This window comes from Osmerus mordax, chromosome 17 (assembly GCF_038355195.1).
Source record: "Osmerus mordax isolate fOsmMor3 chromosome 17, fOsmMor3.pri, whole genome shotgun sequence".
NCBI lineage: Eukaryota > Metazoa > Chordata > Actinopteri > Osmeriformes > Osmeridae > Osmerus > Osmerus mordax.
In genome coordinates this window covers 10374000-10398028 of record NC_090066.1, presented here as the reverse complement: position 1 = coordinate 10398028, position 24029 = coordinate 10374000, and the positions used below count along the sequence as shown (strand labels likewise).

The 24029-nt window shown below is 46.9% G+C and overlaps 3 protein-coding genes across 4 annotated transcripts in view; 1 reads left to right on the top strand and 2 right to left on the bottom strand.

Moving 5' to 3' along the window:
* The window catches only part of LOC136959951 (E3 ubiquitin-protein ligase TRIM39-like), a 210835-nt gene that overhangs the window by 94077 nt on the left and 92729 nt on the right, over nt 1–24029 (top strand). The window lies entirely within an intron of this gene.
* The window catches only part of LOC136959948 (E3 ubiquitin-protein ligase TRIM39-like), an 88566-nt gene that overhangs the window by 61365 nt on the left and 3172 nt on the right, over nt 1–24029 (bottom strand). The window lies entirely within an intron of this gene.
* Nucleotides 518–19496, bottom strand: LOC136960263 (actin nucleation-promoting factor WASL-like). Of its 2 annotated transcripts, XM_067254688.1 has the most exons (11): nt 19100–19496; nt 13079–13213; nt 12848–12934; nt 12396–12492; nt 11359–11382; nt 7630–7813; nt 7139–7181; nt 5920–6073; nt 2270–2829; nt 1945–2053; nt 518–1848 (listed from the first exon to the last, which is right to left on the bottom strand). In XM_067254688.1, the coding sequence occupies exons 1-11, from the start codon at nt 19202–19204 to the stop codon at nt 1787–1789; spliced, it is 1560 nt and encodes a 519-aa protein (XP_067110789.1). In that variant the 5' UTR covers nt 19205–19496; the 3' UTR covers nt 518–1786. The 2 variants fall into 2 exon arrangements, with proteins under 2 accessions (XP_067110789.1, XP_067110790.1); XM_067254689.1 differs by lacking the exon at nt 11359–11382.

Genomic DNA, 24029 nt, shown 5'->3' with positions numbered 1-24029 from the left:
GTGGAAAGTACCACATGTAATCCCCTTCAATACTGTCCACAGCAAGGACAAACAAACACACACACACAGCTGTTTCCTGATCAGTCATGCTGTCTGTACCTCAGGTGAAGAAATACCAGCTTCATAAGGATGCCAAACCATGCTCTATGGGGGGGGGGGGGGGGGGGGGCACACACACACACACACAGAAGTTGAAAGCAGTCATCTGAGCCAGAAAGACACCATCACACCAAGACAAGTATCTGACCACATGATGTGCACACAATACCCCCACTAACATTACAATTGGCACAGTGGCACCCCCAAGGGGGGGAGGCAGGGCCCCACTGATACAATCGCTGCATTAACTCTAAAATAAGTATGCAATTCTTTAACTTTCATATCAACATACATTTTCAAGTAGCTTATATAGTACAACAGTATAATATAATTTATGGCTTTTGACTTTAGTGTACCACCCCAAGATTTTCAGTGGCCCAATCTGGCCACCAATAAGAAAAAAACACAGAAACAAAGCTATGGAAATATTAACATTTATTATAGTGTACAATTTAATAGTCCGTTATTTTTCAAACCTAATCTCACGGGTTTTGATGTCCGTGGCCTACTGACTGAGTACAGTCACTAACTGCTGAATGGGGAAGAGATAAACAGGTGATAACAGCCGGTTCGGGACAGTCAGTCAGCGCTGCCGTAGACGCGGCTGCCTGTTATAATATGCAGTATTACTCTGCTTGGGGGATGGGTTAGTGTCAAGGGGGCTTGAGTCTTGTGTCATTCTGCGATTCCACCCACGGCATGTTTTAGTATCACAACCCCAAGTTACACAGTGGAAAACAGCAGCTTTGTAGAATTCAAAAAAGTGTTTCTTTTACTCTCAAGCATTTTATACTGTACGAACGCTCACCTGATTCAAACAATTACGTCTGAATGCTACTGTAAAGAGACAGACAAAACTAAAGAATACAAAGAAAGATAAAAACGGAAAAACTGAACGGTGGATGTTGTAGTGAGAACCTTTTGAGCTCCATAAAACAAACCATGTTGCGGGTCTTTTGTGTGTATACAGTATATGTGTGTATAGTCTTGGTCAAAGTGTAGTGTAGAGTGCTGGATGTTGAACTGTACTTTACATCATAGCCTTTAAAGCGTAACCCAGCAGGTTCAGATGAAGACAGGAAGTTGACTCCTGTACTCAAGTAGTGAGCCCCCCTTCCCTTCCTCTCGATTCGTGCAAAAATATAACAGGCTCAAAAAAAACCTCTGAGACAAATTTACAATAGACAGCAGATGGGGATAAATATTTCCAAAAGAGAGGGGATTCTTTAGGAAAATAGGAGAGCTAAATTAGGATTCTTTGAGTACACAAAAATAAAAGTTATTAGGGGCAGGGTATGAAAATAGTGTTCTCGATTTGTACTGACAATGAATTACATATATGGGTTTCTGTCAATTTGTTCAATAGATCTCTCTCCATACCAATTGCTGACAAAAGCACACAAAAAGAAACATTCAACTCCATGTGTCAAGACAAACTCGATGTAAAATTGCACATGTTCATCAGGGAGGGAGAGAGCGAATACTTTACAAAAAGATACATGACAAACATTTACAGATTACATGAGGTATTGCACAGATAAAAAAAAAGAAAAAAAGCTTAAAGGCAACAAAAATATACAACAAATCGATAGAACATTTACATTAGAATTTGAATAAGATTCAGAAAGACAAGAAACAATATTGTGTGGTAATCTTCCACGGGGGGGGGGGGGGGGGGAGCGTTAAGCTAGTCCTCCCACTCATCATCATCCTCAAAGTCCTCATCTTCATCATCATCCTCGTCGTCATCTATGAAGTTAGGGAGAGCAAGAGATTTGGGAATATGTAACCAACAACAGTGTAGTGTCTGCATTTGTGGATAGCATTGTGTGTGTGTGTGTGTACCTGAGGAGTGGATGGCTTTGCTCCTCTTCTGCATCACCTCCATAAGAGCCCCTACAATGCCGGCCGATGGGGCTGGGGTGGGGGGGCCCGAATCGGCAGTGTCTGGCACCTGCAAAACGCACACAAACATTGTCTTTGGTAGGCATATCTGGTGTTCATACATGAAAAAGGTCAATTGTGGTATGTTAGGGAGTATGAAGGGGCTTCTGGTTCTGTTTGAGCGCTGTATGTGTGTGTGTGTGTGTGTGTGTGTGGGGGGGGGGGGGGGGGGAGAGGGAGAGGGGGGGGGGGGGGGGTTGGTCACAGAGGGTCAGAGTCCCCTCACGTTTTTCAGTTTGGTGCCCTGTCTGATCTGGTCCAGCAGGGCATCTCTGCCGGTGTTGGTGGAGACGGGACGCTCCTTCTGCTCCACCTTCTTCAGGTTGGCTCCCTCCCGGATCTGGCTCAGCAGGGCATTCTTACCCACGCCCAGGGGCGAGGGCACACCCCCGTCTCCTCCGTTAGCCTCCGGCAGTGGTGGGGGCCCCGGGGGTGGGGGGCCCGGGGGCGGAGGGGGAGGCGGCGGCGGAGGAGCTCCGGAGCCCAAGCCTGCTGGGGCGGAGGAGGGGGGCGGGGGCGGGGGAGGTGGTGCCTGGGGGGCGATGCTGGCGTGGGAGGGTTGCGGTGGAGGGGGGAGGGGCCCCCGGCTGGGGGGAGGCGGCGGAGGCAGGGCACCCATGCCCGGCCGGGAGGGCGGAGGTGGTGGGGGGGCGGAGGTCGGGGCCCGAGTCGGGGGAGGGGGCGGAGGAGCCCCTCGGCCCCTGGCAGGGGGAGGCGGAGGGGGGGCTGAGCCGTGGTGGGGGGGCGGGGGCGGAGGACCACCTCTGGAGGGTGGGGGTGGGGGGGCTGGAGAACATGAGAAGAGGAGGAGCTCGGTTCAGTATAACAAGCCAACATCAAATTTTCTTCACATTGTGCTTCAAAACGGTCTTAAGAGCTGTCCATATCATTTATCTAACCATGCAGTTCAAAAATCAGGCCACTAGGGGCATTACCTCCATGTCACACTATTTACCAACCCTGACCCAGCAATTTACAGAGACCTTAAAAGTCTGACTGACTGTGTATTGGGATAGGGATTAGGCTGTTTGGGATTGACTGAATCCAGCAACTCTTAGCCTAAATCCTAAGAAATTACACTAAAATGTCTTGCTGTGCATCTTCTCACAGAAAGGCAACACAGAACGGCAAGACAAATAAAGATGGATCACCACAATACCACAACATACTACTTAAATCAATCCATGCATGTAATCTTATGACATGTAAATCAAGACCATAACAAGCTTCACTTTATGTATGTTTAGCAACCTATAGCAACACAGTATTAACATGGAAGGTCATTGATTACTATAATTGATTGCTCACACGGCAAAACCATGCAGACAGACCTACCACTCCATCTGGGGGGACCTGAGGAACACAATCACACAGGTTAACAGTAGACTAGACGAGCCCGCACAGGTTAACAGCAGACTAGACTAGCTCTCACATGTTAAAGGTAGACCTACACTAGCTCTCACAGGTTAAAGGTAGACCTACACTACTAGCCCTCACAGGTTAACAGTAGACCTAAACTAGCCCTCACAGGTTAACAGTAGACCTAAACTAGCCCTCACAGGTTAACAACAGACCTACACTAGCCCTCACAGGTTAACAGTAGACCTACACTGGCCCTCACAGGTTAACAGTAGAACTACACTAGCCCTCACAGGTTAACAGTAGACCTACACTAGCCCTCACATGTTAACAGTAGACCTACACTAGCCCTCACATGTTAACAGTAGACCTACACTGGCCTTCACAGGTTAACAACAGACCTACACTGGCCCTCACAGGTTAACAGTAGAACTACACTAGCCCTCACAGGTTAACAACAGACCTACACTAGCCCTCACATGTTAACAGTAGACCTACACTAGCCCTCACAGGTTAACAACAGACCTAAACTAGCCCTCACAGGTTAACAGTAGACCTACACTGGCCTTCACAGGTTAACAACAGACCTACACTAGCCCTCACAGGTTAACAACAGACCTAAACTAGCCCTCACAGGTTAACAACAGACCTACACTAGCCCTCACAGGTTAACAACAGACCTAAACTAGCCCTCACAGGTTAACAACAGACCTACACTAGCCCTCACAGGTTAACAACAGACCTACACTAGCCCTCACAGGTTAACAACAGACCTACACTAGCCCTCACAGGTTAACAGTAGACCTACACTAGCCCTCACAGGCTAACAACAGACCTAAACTAGCCCTCACAGGTTAACAACAGACCTACACTAGCCCTCACAGGTTAACAACAGACCTACACTAGCCCTCACAGGTTAACAACAGACCTACACTAGCCCTCACAGGTTAACAGTAGACCTACACTAGCCCTCACAGGTTAACAGTAGACCTACACTAGCCCTCACAGGTTAACAGTAGACCTAAACTAGCCCTCACAGGTTAACAACAGACCTACACTAGCCCTCACAGGTTAACAGTAGACCTACACTAGCCCTCACAGGTTAACAACAGACCTAAACTAGCCCTCACAGGTTAACAACAGACCTACACTAGCCCTCACAGGTTAACAACAGACCTAAACTAGCCCTCACAGGTTAACAACAGACCTAAACTAGCCCTCACAGGTTAACAACAGACCTACACTAGCCCTCACAGGTTAACAGTAGACCTACACTGGCCCTCACAGGTTAACAGTAGAACTACACTAGCCCTCACAGGTTAACAACAGACCTACACTAGCCCTCACAGGTTAACAACAGACCTACACTAGCCCTCACAGGTTAACAACAGACCTACACTAGCCCTCACAGGTTAACAGTAGACCTACACTAGCTCTCACAGGTTAACAACAGACCTAAACTAGCCCTCACAGGTTAACAACAGACCTACACTAGCCCTCACAGGTTAACAACAGACCTACACTAGCCCTCACAGGTTAACAACAGACCTACACTAGCCCTCACAGGTTAACAACAGACCTACACTAGCCCTCACAGGTTAACAGTAGACCTACACTGGCCTTCACAGGTTAACAACAGACCTACACTAGCCCTCACAGGTTAACAACAGACCTACACTAGCCCTCACAGGTTAACAACAGACCTACACTAGCCCTCACAGGTTAACAACAGACCTACACTAGCCCTCACAGGTTAACAACAGACCTACACTAGCCCTCACAGGTTAACAGTAGACCTACACTAGCCCTCACAGGTTAACAACAGACCTAAACTAGCCCTCACAGGTTAACAACAGACCTACACTAGCCCTCACAGGTTAACAACAGACCTAAACTAGCCCTCACAGGTTAACAACAGACCTAAACTAGCCCTCACAGGTTAACAACAGACCTAAACTAGCCCTCACAGGTTAACAACAGACCTACACTAGCCCTCACAGGTTAACAGTAGACCTACACTGGCCCTCACAGGTTAACAGTAGAACTACACTAGCCCTCACAGGTTAACAGTAGACCTACACTAGCCCTCACAGGTTAACAGTAGACCTACACTAGCCCTCACAGGTTATCAACAGACCTAGACTAGACCACACAGGTTAACAGACCTACACTAGCCCTCACAGGTTAACAGACCTACACTAGCCCTCACAGGTTAACAGACCTACACTATCCCTCACAGGTTTACAACGGACCTAAACTAGACCACACAGGTTAACAGTAGACCGAAATTGATAGATATGGAGGTACTGGCTTTGAAACAAATGCCACATGACCAAATATACATCTGTACACTAGTTACGGGAGGTCTAATGGTTTGATCGAATTATTCCATATTAAACCATGGTGCTAATAACATTACCCTTGTTTGCCATGTGGTTTACACCCTGCCATCATCCTCTGAACACACATCCTCTGAACACACACACACCCTCTCTGGTCCTCACTGGAGATTCTGACCTTGTCTCCGGAGTTCGTTCTTGACGGCCTCCACTCCCCCCTTCTTCTCAATAAAGTCATAGATGACCTTGGAGGTCTCCTTGTCCTTCAGCTGGGCCTCCGAGATGCCACACATGTCAAACAGGTTCTTCAGCTCTGGGTCCAGGTTGTTCAACTGTGAGGGACAGAAATAAACGGGTTAGAGACTAACTGGATCAGATCATCTATAAGAACTTGACGGGGTTACAACTTCCCTTCAGCAGAACCTGGACGTTTAAAGGAAATTATTGAGTCTCCTAGTATTCTATGTTTACACACACTGCTTTAGCCTGCCCCTACATTGCCACCTTGTGGTGTGGTGCTGGTGTTTACATTTACATTTAATCATTTAGCAGACGCTCTTATCCAGAGCGACTTACAGTAAGTACAGGGACATTCCCCCTGAGGCAAGTAGGGTGAAGTGCCTTGCCCAAGGACACAACGTCATTTGGCCTGATGGGGAATCGCACCGGCAACCTTCTGATTACTAGCCCGATTCCCTAACCGCTCAGCCATCTGACTCCCTGGTGTTGTCAGGTAGGCACTGCCTAGTGCCCAATCTGAAGAACAGAACACTGAGATGAATCTTGCTTAAACTAGCGGCCTGCCAACCGTGCCAGATTACCCAAATGTTCTGCACCGTTAAGATGCCACCTCTTGGCAGAAAGCCAGAGGTCAGAGCTGGGTCTGTTTGTTCTATTGTAGTGAATGGACTTCTCCAATCAGCACAGGGAGACTGAGGCATAGGAAAAACCTCAGTTGATTGTAAAATCTTTAGGTCCTATATGTGCTGTGAGAGAAATGCTTTAATTAAAGGCCTAATTAAGCAGGGGACGGTAGAATTTTATCAAAGCCATATGAAAATATCTCCTTTTTTATGTATTTATTTCTTTTGAACAAGGAAAACTCATTGTAATATCTTGTGTACGAAATGAAATCCATGGTAGCAACCCAATTTTTTGTTATATCACGGGGGCAGGGGGATTATAGGAGGTACAGGTTTATTTCTCTAAATCGCCTTGTGTAACTCTGCTGACTACTTTGGCAGCCCAGTTTAATATCTCAGGGAAATTGTATTTGAAATTTAAGCTTTTCTGGGGAGAAAACAATGATGCACTCCTGACATCAGACCCTGACGAGAGCCTGGCTCAGAAGACTCCCTTGACGATTGTTTATCCAGACCATAATAAGCCATACTCACATCAAAGCCTGTGTTGGGGTCCCAGCCTACATGTCCAATGTGCCTGGAGGGAAACACAAGAGGGAGAGAGGCCTTAACACGACACCAAGAGAAACCTGGACCAGTCACCTACCAACAGAGCCATGTTCCACCACTGATATGTGTAGGCATGTACAAACCGTGGGGGGTAAATATTGTAGGACTATAAAACAAGCCTTGCCCCATCCCCTCGTTTTCTACGCAGCAAACCTGTTCCTGAAACATCCTGTCCAGATTATCCTCCCATCATCAATTCATCCCTATTACACATGAAACATACATGCATTACATCAGATTAAGGGTTTGATGATATATGACATGCCCCCAACCAGTTTCTCAACGGAATGCAATACACACTGCCGATGAGGTAGGTTGTGCAGTGCGAATGTAGTACGACCACCGCGGAATTCCTCTGAATGACAACAGCCCCCGACAGCCCCCGGCATCCCCCCCCCCCCCCCCCCCCAACTCACTGGAAGTTGCTGGGCGTGCCGATGTCAGCCTTGGTCAATCTCTTCTTCTTGCCCTTCACCTTTTTCTCCTTCTTGGCGAAGGACGAGTGCATGATGTTGTTGACCTGGGCGTTGTTGTGGAAGCGTGGCGCGTTGTTGATCTCTGGGTTCTTGATGTCCACGGTCGCCATGGGGAGGGCAGGACCTGGGGTGGGGGGGGGGGAGAGAGAGAGGGAGGCTCAGAACTACAAGTCCCAGGACTGCAAGGGGTTAATGATATACAGAGGGTGGGCCGATGGAATTTTCAGCCCACCATATCTGACCGATATGGTTCACCATACACTGAACCTTTCAGGCAGCGTTCTTAGATTTAGTGTGAGCAGGAAACAGGAAGTGAGGAAGAGTTTCGATTTTGGGATCAGAGGGTAAGCAGCACTTTGCTATCAGATGGACGCAGCATATTAAAACAGTCTCTCCTCTCTGTAAAAGCCCTCTACGACACTCAGATTGGACACATAAAACCGAACTGTGGCATCCAAATGTCTGCAAACACACTCTGCAAACTCCATGGCCAGTCCCCAGGAACAGACCAGGGCGGTAAATTAACTCCCCAGCTGACGCTCAGCATTGTAGCAACATGGCCTGTAAGTTGCTGCAACATTGTGCGGCAGCTGGAGAGTTAACTTACCACTGTTATGTCGAACAACCTGCTTTCTGGAATACCCCCCTGGTTCGCTCTCAAACGCAAACAAACTAGAACCACTTCAAAAAGATAACAGGTCCAGCAGATGGCAACTTAAACCAAAATGGAATCCTCCAAGGCTCCTCCTGCTTCCAAGCCACCACAACAACCAGAGCACAGACGCACAATCATCCGACAAAATACCCTGAGGAAAGCCCCCCCCCCCCCCCCCAAATAAAGCAATCCCAGTTAGGCACTGGACCTAAGGTGTCCTGCGAATGCCTATTTTGGGCTATTGGTTGGGGGGGGGGGGCCTACCTTTGTGAGTGTCCCTACTAGGGCTCTTCCTGGGCGGGGGCGAGGCCGAGCAGCTTCGGCGCCTCCGGCCCCGCTCCCCCACCGCCCGCCCGCCGCACGCCACCATGTTGACGTCCAGCAGCATCTTGCCCACCATGCCGCAGGCCCGCCGGCCGTGGCACAGGGAGAAACGGGAGGCGGAGGAGCCAGGGGAGGAGGAGGGTAGGGGGGCGTACAGCTCCTCCTGGGGGAGGACCAGGCAGTGGAGGGTGGAGAGGCAGCCCCCGAGGGTCGCCCCTCCCCTGCCGTCGCCCCCGCCGTCGCCCCCGCCGTCGCCCACAAGCTCCTCTGAGGGGGCGGACAGGAAGGTGGTGCAGAACATCATGTCACCGGCGCCGCCGTGCGGGCATGGGCACGCCGCCTCGACACGAGACGCACAAGAGGAGCGTCTGGCAAGAGACTACAGCTTCTGTCTCTGTCTGACTGTGGGACCAAAAGACCCAGAAAGAATGAAGTGGCGATGAGGAGAGGGTTGAGCGGGCGGGGGGGGGGGGGGGGGTTATCCTGCCTGAGTCAGGCACCGGCCTCCTGGTTAGCGAAGAATAAGAAGACACCGGAGCCGAAACTGAGGCACACGACCAGAGAACAACGTTGGAAAAAGACTATTTAAAGACTAAAGATCCCATCAGATGTCCTTAAGATTGGGCTGCGTAGGTCCAGCGAGAGCAAGGGGCAAAGCAGGGTAGTCGGGCATTTTGAGGCAGGAGAGAGAGCAAATCCAAAACAGAAACTAGCGGTAGACACACACTGGTGCTCTAAGCGATGCGTGCTGACCAGGGCTGGGCAAAATCTTGCTTTTTCTCTCCAGTTGGCTCCACCTCCAATCCATCCCTAAAGCCGCCTCCCATCTCTCCTTTACACCGCAGGGAGCACATACAGGTCATCATTTGCACTCCATTCCTCCCTCCCTTCCCTCTTTCTCTCTCACTCCACTCCAGAACCAAACTCCGCCCATGGAGCGCCCGGGTAAATTACGCCGTTGCTGGATTTTTTACATAACCATTTAAGCCTGTCCACTTTAATCCAACCTAATCCGACAGTTCTTAAACATGATGAGTGTGTATAGGAGGACATGGTCTGGCTGGGAAAGGGGGGGGGGGGGGGTTGAGAAAGAGACACAAATCTAGAAGAGAATGAGAAAGACAGGGGATAAGGAGAAATAAAATGAGAGACAGAGAAAATAAAAAATTACGACGGGAAGAAAAATGGAAGAGACGGAGAGAGATAGATGGGGAGTGAGAAAGACAGAAAAAAGGAGGGAGGTCGTCAAGAAAGTCAGACAGAGAGGGCGATAGAAAGAGAAGAGAGCTGAATGAGCGAGAACGAGAGAAAGAGGGAGGGAGAAAGAGGGGAGGGCATGAGAAAGAGGGCAGAGTTGCCTCATGCAGAGCCAGAAGGTGTATGGCTGTCACTGCTGTGCTTCTGTTTGGATGCATTAGCACACGTGTTCCAATCCTCTCAGATCACCATGGTGATGGGTATCATAACTGGGATGGCAGGGGGAGTGGAGGAGGCGTCTCTCATGTCACGCAAAACAGTAAACCATATGGAGCCACAGAAACACAACAGTGCCTTGCGTGTCTGTTTGTCCGAACACACTGCCTGCGTGCACACACAGCAGGGCTGACAAATTCAGGCGGGTGTACTTCGACAGATTTGACTTGTAAAGTACTTCATCGGATCCATCCTGGAGTGCACAACTCTTAACACTCGACCAGGGTTCAAAACATTACACAACATGTGCTAAAGGGGGGAGGGGGGGGGCAAAGCTGTAGGTTGAGGGCCAATCCACTTGATCCCAGATCATCTCTCAGGAGCCCCTGGCTGCAGTTTCTCTGGTAGGACACCAGTGGCAGTAAGTGACATATCTTCAATGTGGAACGTCTCCCTCTGTCTCCCTCTCTCTGTCTCCCTCTCTCTGTCTCCCTCTCTCTGTCTCCCTCTCTCTGTCTCCCTCTCTCTGTCTCCCTCTCTCTGTCTCCCTCTCTCTGTCTCCCTCTCTCTCACACACACACACACACACACACACACAAAAGCAGCGCTCAGAGATGCAGTGTTTTAGGTTCGTTTTAGGATGACGGCAAGGAAGCTGGTCAAATAATCCTGTCCCGCTGGCTATCTGGTGTATGTGTGTGTCGTCGAGCACAGCATGTGTGTGAATGTGTTTCAGCCAGAGGCATAGGAAAAAAACGACTCAAGGCAGGGGTTGTTTGGGTGTGTGTGCACGCAAGTCTGTTTCCTCTCTATCTACAGGCAAGTGTCTAATGCTCTTTATGGGGAAGGTGTGTATATCAGCTGGGGTCAGGGAGGTCACCAGATCCTCTACATTTTATGTGGTTAGGGTCGTAGAAGGATGGGGGGGAGGTGGTACTCATTAGGGAATCAACACAGCTGGATTACATGTGGTACAGACACCTTGCTCACTCTCCCCTTCTATCCCTCTTTCCTTCTCGCTGGTTTAAACTGAGAGACATGGAGCCCACCTCGAGCGACTGAGTGTTCCTGTGTCTTTGCTAATAAGGATAAATAGATAGACATACATTTCAGCTTCCCGTAACGCATGTGTATCACAACTCTGTGGGTTTATCACAACTTTTGATTGGCTGACCAAAGTGTTGATCTCAAATAAGTCTCAATTGAGTATCACCTCAAATCAAAATCATAATTAAAGGATGAACAAGACCAGAGGGAAACGGGTAACATAAACCTACCATTCGGAGTGTCACGCCTTTTCTCTGCAAAACAACAAGATGGGAGATTGTGAGATTCCATCGTACGTCTTTCTGCTGTGTGTTTCGAGCGGTCAGCTAGGCGTTAGGGGATGGGGGGGGGAAGAGGTGAAAGTGAGACCGAAGGGGATCGAGTTGAGAGGTCGCTGATTACTCAAGCAGGGGGTTTGAAGGGGTTAGGCAGACTTGTGTTATTATGTAGGTGGAGCACACACACACACACACATCATTACATTGCGAAAAAGGAACAAAGGAACAGAGAACACAAAGACAACCACAATCCCCACACCGCGCACCTCTCCCCAGCACCGGCAACAGTGACTGGGCAGCCCACTGGGTTGAGACGCTAGGCTGTGGTGCTGCAGGGAGGTTGGAAAGAATATATATATATATGTATATTTGAACAACAAAGCCTGTAAATGCGAGCATTCTGCTCTGTCAGGGGACAAAGAGGTTTCGGACGGAGCCGGCGAGGTGAGAGGAGCGAGGACGGACGGTAGCAGCGAAAGAGTGGCGCCGCCCTTTCACAGGGACAGCGGGAGAAAACCCCCGGAACTACCAGACTCCGAACGAAGAGAGAGGAAGCGGAGGGAAAACGTGAGACGAGAAACAGACGTGGGGACTCGAGATACAAAGCGGAAACGGCGATCTGCATGTGTGTAGTGGACAGGTGAATGTATCAGGCAAATTGCAAGAGAAGTCCAATTTGGGTGCAGGAGAGTGATTTCGAGTTTGCACTCTGCCCACCAAGTCAGAGTCTTAGCAAGGAAAGAGAGACAGAGAGAGAACAAACAGAGCGGTTGATAGATCGTAGCAAAAGAGGCAGGGAGGAGGAAAACAGAGCAGAGGTAATGGGAGTGTTTCGAGAGAGAGAGAGAGAGAGAGAGAGAGAGAGAGAGAGAGAGAGAGAGAGAGAGAGAGAGAGAGAGAGAGAGAGGAGAGGAGAGAGAGAGAGAGAGAGAGAGAGCGAGAGAGAGAGAGAGATTATTCAAAATGGTGGAGTGGGTGGGGTAAGGTACCAGATTTCCGTTGTCTTCTCCCAAGCAGGTCCGCCAACGCACTTCGGAAACGTTTGGCCTCTTCCTCACTGGCAAAGTTGAGACCCACCTGGCATGTCTTCACAAACACACACACAAAATCTTAGAATACTGTTATAGCCAAATATATATATATATATATAAATACATTTACTTATATATTTATAAAGTGTTACACCTGTGCCCAGTGCTTGGTGGTATTTACCCACTAGGGGCGCTGTAGTCTCCTTAGGTGCAGAAAGGGTTCTTTGAACCTTATCTCATACTGTCCCTGTCCTACCACATACCCTGCTGTTGTCGCTCCCTGCACCGCACTGCCAAACTGTTTGCTATGTAAACATCCAGCACCCATGCATCATGTGAACGGAATTATAGAGGAAAAGTGCGCGCGTGTGTGTGTGTGTGTTGGGGGGGGGGGGGGGGGGGGGACTCACGTCTCCGGCAAAAGTAATAAAGTACAATCTGGAGTTGTGGGTTGTGAAATTGTTGTAAAGCTCTTGCTCAAACATGATTCTGCCATCCTGTACAAAAGTAAATGAAGGAAGGGAGAGAAAGACAGAGAGAAAGAGAGAGAGAGAAAAACAATGACAACCCGTCATAATCTCTAAACAAAACACTACTCTGCCATCTTTCTAATCAATAAACACACACACGCAAACACACACCTTGATGTCGAAGACCCGGATGAAGTAGGACCTCTGTGGGTTGTCTTTGACCAGACAGGCCACGCCGCAACAGCTCTTGGTCCAGGCCGAGTTCCTCTCCGCAGAGTACACCTGCACCACCGCCGAGCACAGCGACTGGAGGGGACACACAAACACGTCACACACAAGACAAGCAGTGGTCACTTTTGAACTCTTGAACTCGGGGGGGGGGGAAATAACTGTAGTTCTGGGCATACAGCACTAGGTAACCTACTTTAGATTGTCAGCCCTTAGTGTCACCCCGGTTACCTGAGGTGACATCAGCCATGGTTAAGGGCCAAGCTTTGGCCATATTGCACGCCATTGACTGGAAACCTCTAGAGATAGCACTGGTTTTATTACTGGAGAAAGAGAGGACGGAGGGGGGAAGGGTGCTTCCTTCCAATAACTAACTTAACATACCTCATGAGGATCATAAAAACAGACTAGGTGCCAAAGAGGGACAACGGTTTACATAGAGCAGACCTGGGCATTTCCCGATCCGACACACGTGAGGTAAATAAAAAAATAAAAAATAAGCGTGTTGAGCGGTAGGAAATCTGTAGTCCTGAAAGACTACAGTGATCAGGTGATTTACGCATGTGCGCTCACACAGCCTCTCACCGACAGGAGACACTGAGTTGGTTAGCCCTCGAAAATGTCCGCTCACGGTAAAAAAACAAAAGGTTGATACAGAATGTAGAGTTTTTAACAAGACATGGACTTCTAAGTATCTGTTTACTGAAGTCAAAGGCAAAGCTGTGTGCTTAGTTTGTGGAGAACAGGTCGCTGTGTTGAAGGATTACAATTTGAATCGGCACTACGGGACGAAACACGCGGAAAAAAAAGAAGAACTTGACTGATGCAGAGTGGGCGCGGGCCGCTGATGGTTTGCTTGTTAAGCTGCAGACCCTGATGATCACCTGTCCTTCGCATATCTACCTCAGACATTCAACCAGACTTCAAAGCACTTGTTCAAGCCCAAGATACACAGAATTTTTCTCACTGAGTAAGAAAAACTGAACTGGAAAACATCAAAAGCACTTATTGCTTTGTATAAAGTGAATCAATTGCTGGTCTTTAACGTACATCTTATGTATTTTTGTGAAGGTTTAAAGGTATGTAAAAAAACTATATATACACACACACACACACACACACTTTTGACATATTTTCATAGCCTTATTGTAACATCATGTATTACCAGTAGCAGCTCAAAACCATATAATTTACAGTTTTTTTAATAAAGTAATAACATTTATATTGAATTAAGTTCAGCCTATTGGTTCGGCCCACCACAACGGTCCCAATTTCTCATGTGGCCCTTCAGGAAAATTAATTTCCCACCCCTGATATGAGGAGGGATGGTAGACGGAGATAGAGAGAGAGATGGGGAGAAATGTTATCGATGGGATAGAGTTTAAGAGGAAGGTTGAAGCAGACAGGTGGATAGGCGGGGAGGGTTTGAGAGAAAGAGAAAGGCAGACAGGCAGAGAATAGCAGGAAGGAAGAGGGTGGGCGAGTTAGAGAGAGAGGTAGAAAAGGTAGGCAGAGAGAAGGAGACTGGCTGGGGGGCCACACTACAGAGCTGGCCATCACTCACACACAGCCTGAGCAAAGGAATACTGTCCTTTCAGTGAGCACGCACACACACACGGTTGGCCAAGCCATATCCCAGCCGCAAGTGCATCAAATCTAGCTTTCGCCACATCAACCAGTGGACGTCCATTTAACAAATGGACCATTTGGCATGCTTGTTGCATTTCCCTAAATTACACCCGCAACGGCTCCCCCTCCTCCCCCCTCCAATGAGGGCTATGTCCACCAACAGAGCACACTGGGACGCTAGGCTACATCTTAGCAATCTCCACACGCAGTCCAGGGAGTCTGGCCAAGCTGCCACTGGCTCTGAGGGGAGAGCGGACACTGTCTCACTTCACATAACGAAAGACAGAGGGGAGGAGGCCAGTCCGTCGGTGAGCGCTGTCGTGATAGCGCTGTCATCTCTGTTCCTGCCTGGCACTGGGCCATGCTGTTTACTGCAGAGACCACGCCCTGGCCTCTGGGTCCTTACCACACTTTGTCTCTTTTCCAGAAGCACTAGGGTTACCTCTGTGTTCTAAAGGTACTATGGCTAATTCTGTGTTCTAAAGGTACTTGTGATACATGTGTGCGAAAGGTACTAGGGACACATACAATATGTGTTCTAAAAGGTGCTAGGCCATCTTTGGGTTCTACAGGTACTAGGGCCACCTGTGTCCTAGCCATGCTCGGCCAAACTCTGAAGTACTGCATGCTGCAGTAGCCTGGTCTATGTGCACAACTATTAGGGAACCTATATATGAGGGGTGGTGGTTACCTAGTGACTCTGCTTGCAGCAATGTGAAAACATTCTTCTGGTAACCTGAGAGCCATTGTGCTAGCTAGCTGTGAGTGTGAGTGGAAGGTACTGGTGAGCTGCTCAATACAGCGATGATGGGCTACGGAGCCAAGTATCAGGCTAAGAGACCCCCAGCAAGAGGGGGGCGGTCCTTCCGAGAAGTTCCAACCGGACAGATCCACCACACACACACACACACACCTTCTCCAGGTTTATAGGCTGCCGTAGGGCCCCCCCAGACCCATTACGGTCCCAGATGAAAGGCTGGAGCAGACAGCAGTAAAAAAATAAAAAATGTGGACCCCTGGAACAAGCAGCCCTGCCAGACCTAACTGCACACAGATGGCTGGGGGCTGCTGACTTGCCGGGAGGGGGGGTGGAGGGGTGTGGGGTGCTCCGAGCACTGTTCCCCGATCAGTTGTGTTTTCAGCATTATTCATGAGGCTGCGACTCGGGTGTAAAGTAAACTGAGCCTGGGTCCGGGATGATGTTCCGATTCAGTTCCAGAGCGTGGCACCTGCCTTGTACGCTCGCGCAAACACACGTCTGCACATCTGTCCACATTCACGAAGGTCGGCGCAAACAGGAAAGGCTTTATTGATCGGGAGGCCGTATCCTCCCTATGTAACCATATACAGGGATGAGGCCAGGCCACTGGGGACATTATAGACAGGCTAGGGATCGTGCACATTGTTAGGCTTCCAGACTCCTGGGCACTTATTCACTCACTCTAACCGCTCTCAAAAAGGTAAGCAGATCTACAACCAGACGGTCGACCTGATCATTCATGAGGAGGGAAAATAAATCTGATTGGTGAATGAATAAAGCTTCCACTGCCGATGTCTCAAATACTGAGTAATAGGCCGGATGGGCTGAGTGGTAGACTAGTTCAGGGTTTAGCATGGAGGTTAATCGGGGGGGGGGGGGGGGGGGGGGAGAGAATGCCACTTCCCCTCTAGGTGAGGTCGACCTGAAACAGGAGGAGAGGCAGACACTGGAAAGGGGGGTGAAGGCAGGGATGGGAGAAAAAGACAATCGGAGGTTGGCTAAACAGGATTGAGGGGAGAAAGACTGGCAGTGTACTGACTGTTTCACAAGCAATGTCACAGAGGGCTTTACATATGCCCATAGAACTGCACATGAACCAAACTAAACCCTCAAGGATGACAAGGAAAACTCCCAGAAAAAAATCTTTGAGAAAACATTTGAAGAAACATTGGGAGGAGCAATTCAGTGAAGGATCCCCTCCTCCAGAGACAGTCAGTGACACAGAGATGTGCAGACCAGAGGCTGAACACAACTGTGTAGCAAAGAGCAGAGATAAAATGTGGTAAATGGTTGGTGAAACACAGATATCCAGGGTTCCCAATCAGAATAGGATCCGGATTAACGACTGTCAGTTTAGGCAGAGAGGCCAGCACTGTGCAACTCCTAACATTCCAGGAATGTAGTGGAGAGACAGTTGAGGTCCAGAATTGGGGGGTGGGGGGGGGGGGGAGGGAGACAGAGAAGGGATGAAGGGGGGGGGGGGGGAGAGAGGGAGGGAGGGAGAGACACTGAAAAGGGATGAGGGAGGGGGGAAAGGGAAAGAAGGAGGGAGGGTAACAGGAGCATGTTCCGAAGCTCCAGCACAAAACACCGGAGGAGGTCGACCACTGCACTTCCTGTAGGCGAGGACTGCTGATCAGGCAGTCTCTGTGTGTGTGTGTGTGTGTGTGCGTTCATGGGCGTGTGTGTGTATTGCTATGCTGACACACTCTCTCACACACACACTCAGTGAGATTTGGGCAGCTTTCCATCTCTCTCACCCATTGCTGCTGCTGCTGCTGATGGCAAAAACTCCATTAGTGAATACCAATGACTGACTGAGCGAAACCCACAGTGCAGGTTGGGGTGCACTGAAGTGTGATTATGCTCAGGGTTGAGGCTAGAGGGGTCTGCTTTCACATAGGTAGTACATCATTAATCGTCCTACGATAAGGTTATAGCTGTTAGTAGCCTGACCTAATTTGCTGTGGATATTGGCAGAGAAGACCTTTGCTAGCGTGCTAGCCTTTCACAAGTGGAATTCAAAGCTTACAAGTAGTAGAACATAGTTAAAGTAGGTTGTGGGAGTTTTTGCTGTTGGACAGACTAAGCGACAATGATTACTTAGCCATCGCTGCCATTCCTTACATTATGAGGCCATTACATAATGTGCAATCACTCTCTCATGGACGTTCTCGTTTGATTTTTCTTCAAGTGAAAGAGACAGACATGTACGCACACAGACCCATGATGGGAATGTTCCTCACCATGCCTGTGTCACATGGTAAGGTCTGAGGCCTCATGTCATTGGCTGTTTTTTTTACAGTTCCGGAGAAACAGGTAAGGCTGTAGGACTTGACACTGAGGTGGGGCTTCATCTTGTCAGCCCACCAAGAAAAAGGTAGTGACATTTTAACTAAAAGGTAGATAACCTAGCAATGTTGAAAACTAGGTAGGTCACATGAGGAAGTAGCACAGGGAGTGGTAAATAAAGTCATTCCTAAGGAGAAACAGTAACTCAACTCAAGGGAAACTATTAAAGGGCTCATGCAGCAGGCCTACAGTACTTGACTTGAAAAGCACTAAGGAGCCAAACATAGTCAAAAAACATTACGCAAGGCACTGTGACTGACCCATATTCCTGTGATAAGATTAGGCTGTACTTCTATGGATAAACACTCAATATGATGTCCTCACTTGAGAAATCTGTCTTAACCAGAGTAAGAAGGGTCTTGGTGTGAATTATTTCAAACACTGACATTAAATGAGATAGAAAATACCATAGAAAACACTGATTGTCAATTAAAAGTTCAGAGGACAATATAGATAGATCGACCTCGCCACTTTAGTCCAGCAGTGAAAGTTCAAGTCATAACAATGAGACATGACAATGTTTAATGTGACTGCGTAAAAATAAAATAATAAAAATTATCATATAAAATATTTTGTAAGACAGACTCGAAACAAACTATCAATTTCAGGCCCTTAGATAAAATGACATTCGCGTCTCATGCTATTTTGCTACAGTGTAGCACTGGCAAAACTACTCTGTCATGCATCATCACCACTACTTGGCGGCAGACAGGCTTCTTCCTGAATTCCCAAAAAACGAGACAGGCATCAATTAAATTGTAGGCGCTTTTATGCGAAAACTCGACTAGGTCTGGTAGATACATTGTTCCGAAAACAGTCTTACTTCTGAAACCTGCCAAGGACATTATGTAATGTCAGCATAAAGCAAGTCGTTTTAAATGGCTTAAACAGATGCATTTATTTGCACTGTAACTCCGGACATTGTGGGAATGTAGTGTCTGACAAAACACCAGTTATGTTCCTTCTCAGGTGTGTCAAGCACCGTCCAGGCCTCGAGGCTTGGCTAAAAGTTTCAACCGCCAGTAAAACACTGTCCCGGGATGTAAACACTCCCTACCCTCTTGCTCCAAGGCCAAAATACCTTGAAGAGTCATTCCCATGTTCTCAACAAACATTAAAACCTCCAAATATAGACCCAACACCAATATAGCGTTACGCGTTAAATTCTAGGGCAGAAGACAACATGTTCGCTCTTTTTAAGAAACAAAAATCGATAAACTTACAATACATTTCCTGCCAAGGTAGTTGAAAAGGCAATCATTTTCTTGCGGCGTGAGCACGATAGATCCAGCATTTGTTGGCCGCCGTTGTGGCGGATGACTGCTCATTGTGTATAATCAACAAAACGTGTGCTATGATTCTAACTAGTTCTATTCAATCCAGGATAGAAAATAGTCAAACAGTGATCATTGTCCCGTGGCCTGCTACCAAACCCTCACACCGGTGCGGGTCCCTTTCTGGTATATTATTGGAAAGTATCTAAACGTGACGGTCGTTTAGAAACGCTACTTAATGCATTTCCATTGACAGTGTAATAGGTGAAAATTCTTGCGACGTCTAGAAGACAAATCGCAAGGTCTAAACTTTCATCGGAACTCCAGCTAGAGAGTTCAGTCAATAAGCAGCTCCATCCAACATGGCTGTATAAGGAATAATCCAACCTAGTGGCAGCGGGAGTGGACACTTCCAAAACGCTCTTAATAGATCTTACTAAGAACATTAAGCAGTGGTAACATCGTATTTATAAATGGTAAAAGAGCGCGTATGATGTACATAAATACTATAAATTGTACATAAGTGTTTCGTTAATAATCCTAATAAAGCAGCACATCAACGTTGGAATGGTACAGTCCCGTCCGCCCATGGCTTTCATAACAAGCGAGGAGGCTACAGTAGAATGGGGAGGGCATAAAACGCACAGGTTGCGATTATGATGCTGTGTCATTAGTTTATGTTTGTTTGAACTGTGTAGTTGTTAATGGAGGTATTAACTTGACAAAGCCGATATTGCAGCAGCTGATAATGAAATAAATCAATGGACATTCGTAGTCACGCTGAATTATTAATGGGCGCAAAGTATTGAAAAAAGTCAGATACCGTAATCTTTTCCAGCAAGTCATGCACGGGAAGGCTATCTGTTGTGTGACACTGAAATTGTGTTCTTTCATTGTAGCAAAACCGTTAATAAATAATTAAAACTCGACAATTTGAACGTGCTCCAGTTACTACACATAGCCTTGGGGTGCGTATGGTGCGTGTGGATGAGACGTGGTTGGAATAACTACTGCTCAGACACGGGTCACTATTCACTATTTCACTATTTGTATATACAGCTTTGGAAAAAAATGTGAGACCAATGTATACCGCTGTATACTGTCCCTACACACAGCACTATACACTAACAACTCAGCAGAACAAGTGTAGGAAGTAAGTAGACTTGCTGCATATTTGATCGTAAAGCCTGGGGGGGGGGGGGGGGGGGGGGGGGGGGTTACATGCATCCAATATGTTCTTTCTGACTCCCCCACTAGGCCTTGGCCAGACTGACTAACACTGACTAATTCAGAACAATAAGACTTGTCAAGACCTCACAGGCTGACTAAAATATACTTCTTTTGATTGAATCTGAGGCATGTTTATGTTTCATGCAAACTGGTTTGACATTCATAAGTGGCTATGAAAGATTAACAGGTGAATTGCCATCTCGTGTCACTACACGACAGACACACACACTGGACATCTCCTTGATTGATTGATGGTGAGTAAAGCAATCTGACAAAAGGCCATATACAGAGCACTTTCCCAATAAAAGAAGTACAGTTACAATGCTTTGTTTTCCATTTTTACTTTGTATTACATTTCAGTTTATGTTTACCTTCATTCTTGTATATAACTGGCTTTGTGCATTTCTGTGGGACCTGAACAACAAGACAGACTAGCAAACAGAGATCCTCCGCAGTTACTCTTTCTCTCTTTCCATCACATACCAACACAGTGTTAGGGCAACCAGTGTTCTGAGATCATTTATGTAGGTTACTAATGACGATGAGGAGGTCAAACTTGTGAGGAAAGTGAAGGATGAAGAGGAAATGGAAGGCTCAGACAAAGGCGAGAGAGTATGTTAGGAGAGCCTGAGAAGAAGAAGTAGGATTGGGTGCGATAATGAAGATAATGATGACAAATATGACATGGTAACCAGAATGCACAACATAGTGGTGTCTTTTCCTGTTTAAAAGTCATCAGATGCAACACCACCTACTGTTTCAGGTTCCAGAACATTCTCAGTTCTATGCCTACATGTCATCCGGTGACTGGGTTGAGAGCTAAAAACAAAGTCTGCATTCAGAGTAATGTTTACGTGTTATGTGTTTACTGGCATCCCCACCAACAACTCACCCTCTTGGTATGTAGCTCTCACCAATTACATCTGTATCAAATTATGGACAATGTCAGGTGGTCTGAGTGAGGAAGTTATGAACATTTACACACTATTCGCACTATTTGGTCAGTTTGTCTGTCTATCTGTTTGTAGCGCTGCCCCCTGCCTGGCTGTTTGTTTCCCTGTCAGTCTGTCTTGTGTGAGGGTTTGGACAGATGGCACACAGTTCCTAGTGTCCTGCCAGTTCTTCAAACCCTATTACATCATCCATCTCTCAAACCCTGTAGCTTTCAAATTAGGCAAGCACTGAATCCTGGCAAGAGGCCTTAAGATCTCACTCCGTTTGTCTCAAGGTTAGGCTGGACTGAACGGTTTCTCAAAGGACTTAGAATCCCTGTGGTTGACATTTGCGATGTTTGGGAACGTAGAAAGACCATATGGAGTCTGGGGGCAGCCAGGTGGCTCCTGGTGGGACACTGTTAAGTATCTGTCTAAGGTGTGATTTCTTGGGTTTAGCACCTTAGCATTAGCTTAGCGTCAGTAATGCTGCTCTTGTCAGGTTTGTGTCCCCTCAATGAACCCCCTGCTGGGTTTAAGGACAGTGAGCATCCCTGACACAAATCTTTTCCTGCACAAGTTCTCCCCAGTGAAATGACGATACTTCAACCTATTTAAATGAGGACAATGTGCTTTTACCCAGTTTTAAATAATAACTCATTCAAGAGAGTAAATCAAAACAAAGGGTCTAGTGTGTTGGCCTGGAAGACAGAGGCATCCCCCTAACTGAGCACATGAATAATTGATCACGTGATCATCAACAGCTCTGCTGAATGTTGTATTTTGGAAATCCCACAATGCATGTTGTTAGATGAGAATCTGCATTCTTCTGCCTCTGTCTACACACTCTAAGGATGGTGTGAAAGCACCTATAGCAATATTTAGATATAAGAGAAGAAACAAGAAAATAGGTCAATAGATATGGATACAGATTATAAGAGCTACAAGTAGAGGTATACACTGAGAAACAGAAAAAGCGAAAGATGACTCTAGAGAGAGAGCAAGAGACAGACAGAAAATCCCTAAAAGACCCTTTCATCTTACTTTTGTCAAGCTACATATTACTCCTAAAATCCCTGACTCCTAAAATCCCTTGCTGACCTATGAACCTTCACATGGCCTTTATTGCCCAAGGTTAGCTTGTCCTCATTCTTCGCCTACAACCCTCTTTCTGTCTTAAGTCTCACATTTTCTGTAGGAGTGATGTACGACTTCAGGAGTTACAACACTAATTGGGGCCATCAAAGCCTCTTAAAACTGACTGATTTTTCAATAGAAGTTTAGCAACTATTTCACTAGATCAGGAGGTCTGAGAAGGTTATCAGTGGTATGTCTCCAAGTGGTATGTCTCCAAATCCTTTCTCAATGACATTCAAATTTGCATGATTGTAGTTTCACAAACAGATTTTTTTGTCCATTTAAGAATTTTCAAAAGGAAATCTTTGCGTTTTTCATTCTTATTATGTAGATTGAATTACTTTTCATATTTGGAATACACAGCATATATTGTACGACACATGTGACCATTCACACACACATACATATCAAATACACACATATCAAATACACCAATACAGAAAAGACACAGAATACGGAAACACACATTTAATACAGAAATACACGTGCACAATATAGAAATACACACATACAAATACCCATACGCAATACAGAACTACAGAGATGGGAAGTGAGGGGGAAGTAATGCGGTAAAGTGGTCAATTCTTCACACGCCCACAGAACAGAAATAATTGATTATGTAACCGACTAATATTAAACAAGGAGGAGGGAAAGAATGTGTAAGGGAGAGAGAGAGAGAGAGAGAGAGAGAGAGAGAGAGAGAGTGCGAGAGCTCTGAGAAATGTCCGACACAACCATTCACAAATATAAGCATGGCATTTTCAAGACAAACCCAATACATCATTCATATTCATGTCCATAACTAGATCACCATGTAAAGCCCAACACCCATGACTGTACTGACCATGAGCATACTTTCTCAAAGGATCTCAAGCTCCTGCTTCTATTGGAAAGACAGGTATTTCAATCCTTGTGACAGACAAAGGACCCAGGGATCATTTAGGCCCCATGCTACTCTCAAAATACACTTTAGGGGAATGTTATTTGGAGAGTCAAAGAATATAACGTGAGGAGTAATGAGAGGAGGATCCCGGCAAGAACTTTATGAAACACTCAGTTCCAGTTCATATCCTTCTCCTCTGACCCACCCTTCCCCAACCGTATACTCTCATCAAGGGACAATCAGGTATGATGACCAAACAATGGCCGAATCAACTGTGAACATCGTTAAACATCTGTTGGAATAATTTGTGATGTGTTTCCACCATTTGGCATTTGATCGCACAAGCAGTCCAAGGCCTGTATTACTCTCCATGTGTTCATTGCTTTGAGATAGCAAACGCAATGATTTAGACAAAATCTGAAAATGTTTCATAACTCAAGTGTGACACCTACTGGAGAAAGTTGGTAGGGGAATCTTTATGTTTTTGTAGGGCCCCCTTCTTGTTTCTTATTCGTGGTAGAGAGGTGGTGGAAGAGGAGGATGTGTTTGACCGAACTCCATGAGAAGTCACAAGTACGGTCCACGTGAATGTCCATTTCTGAGAGTAAATTGTAGGTGAAACTTGGACAGTATTCTTTGAAAGAGGTTGTACTTGGTCTGAAAAGTTTGAGAACTACAGGTTCAGCATATTTACAGT

Bases quoted from the DNA above. Each gene is read 5' to 3' on its own strand.
- LOC136960263 (XM_067254688.1), bottom strand. From the start codon at position 19,204: ATGAGCAGTCATCCGCCACAACGGCGGCCAACAAATGCTGGATCTATC. The intron at 12,493-12,847 runs GTGAGTCCCCCC...GTGTTTGTGAAG, and splicing joins TTATTACTTTTGCCGGAGAC to ACATGCCAGGTGGGTCTCAA. The intron at 11,383-12,395 runs GTACCTTACCCC...GTTGTTTTGCAG, and splicing joins GAGAAGACAACGGAAATCTG to AGAAAAGGCGTGACACTCCG.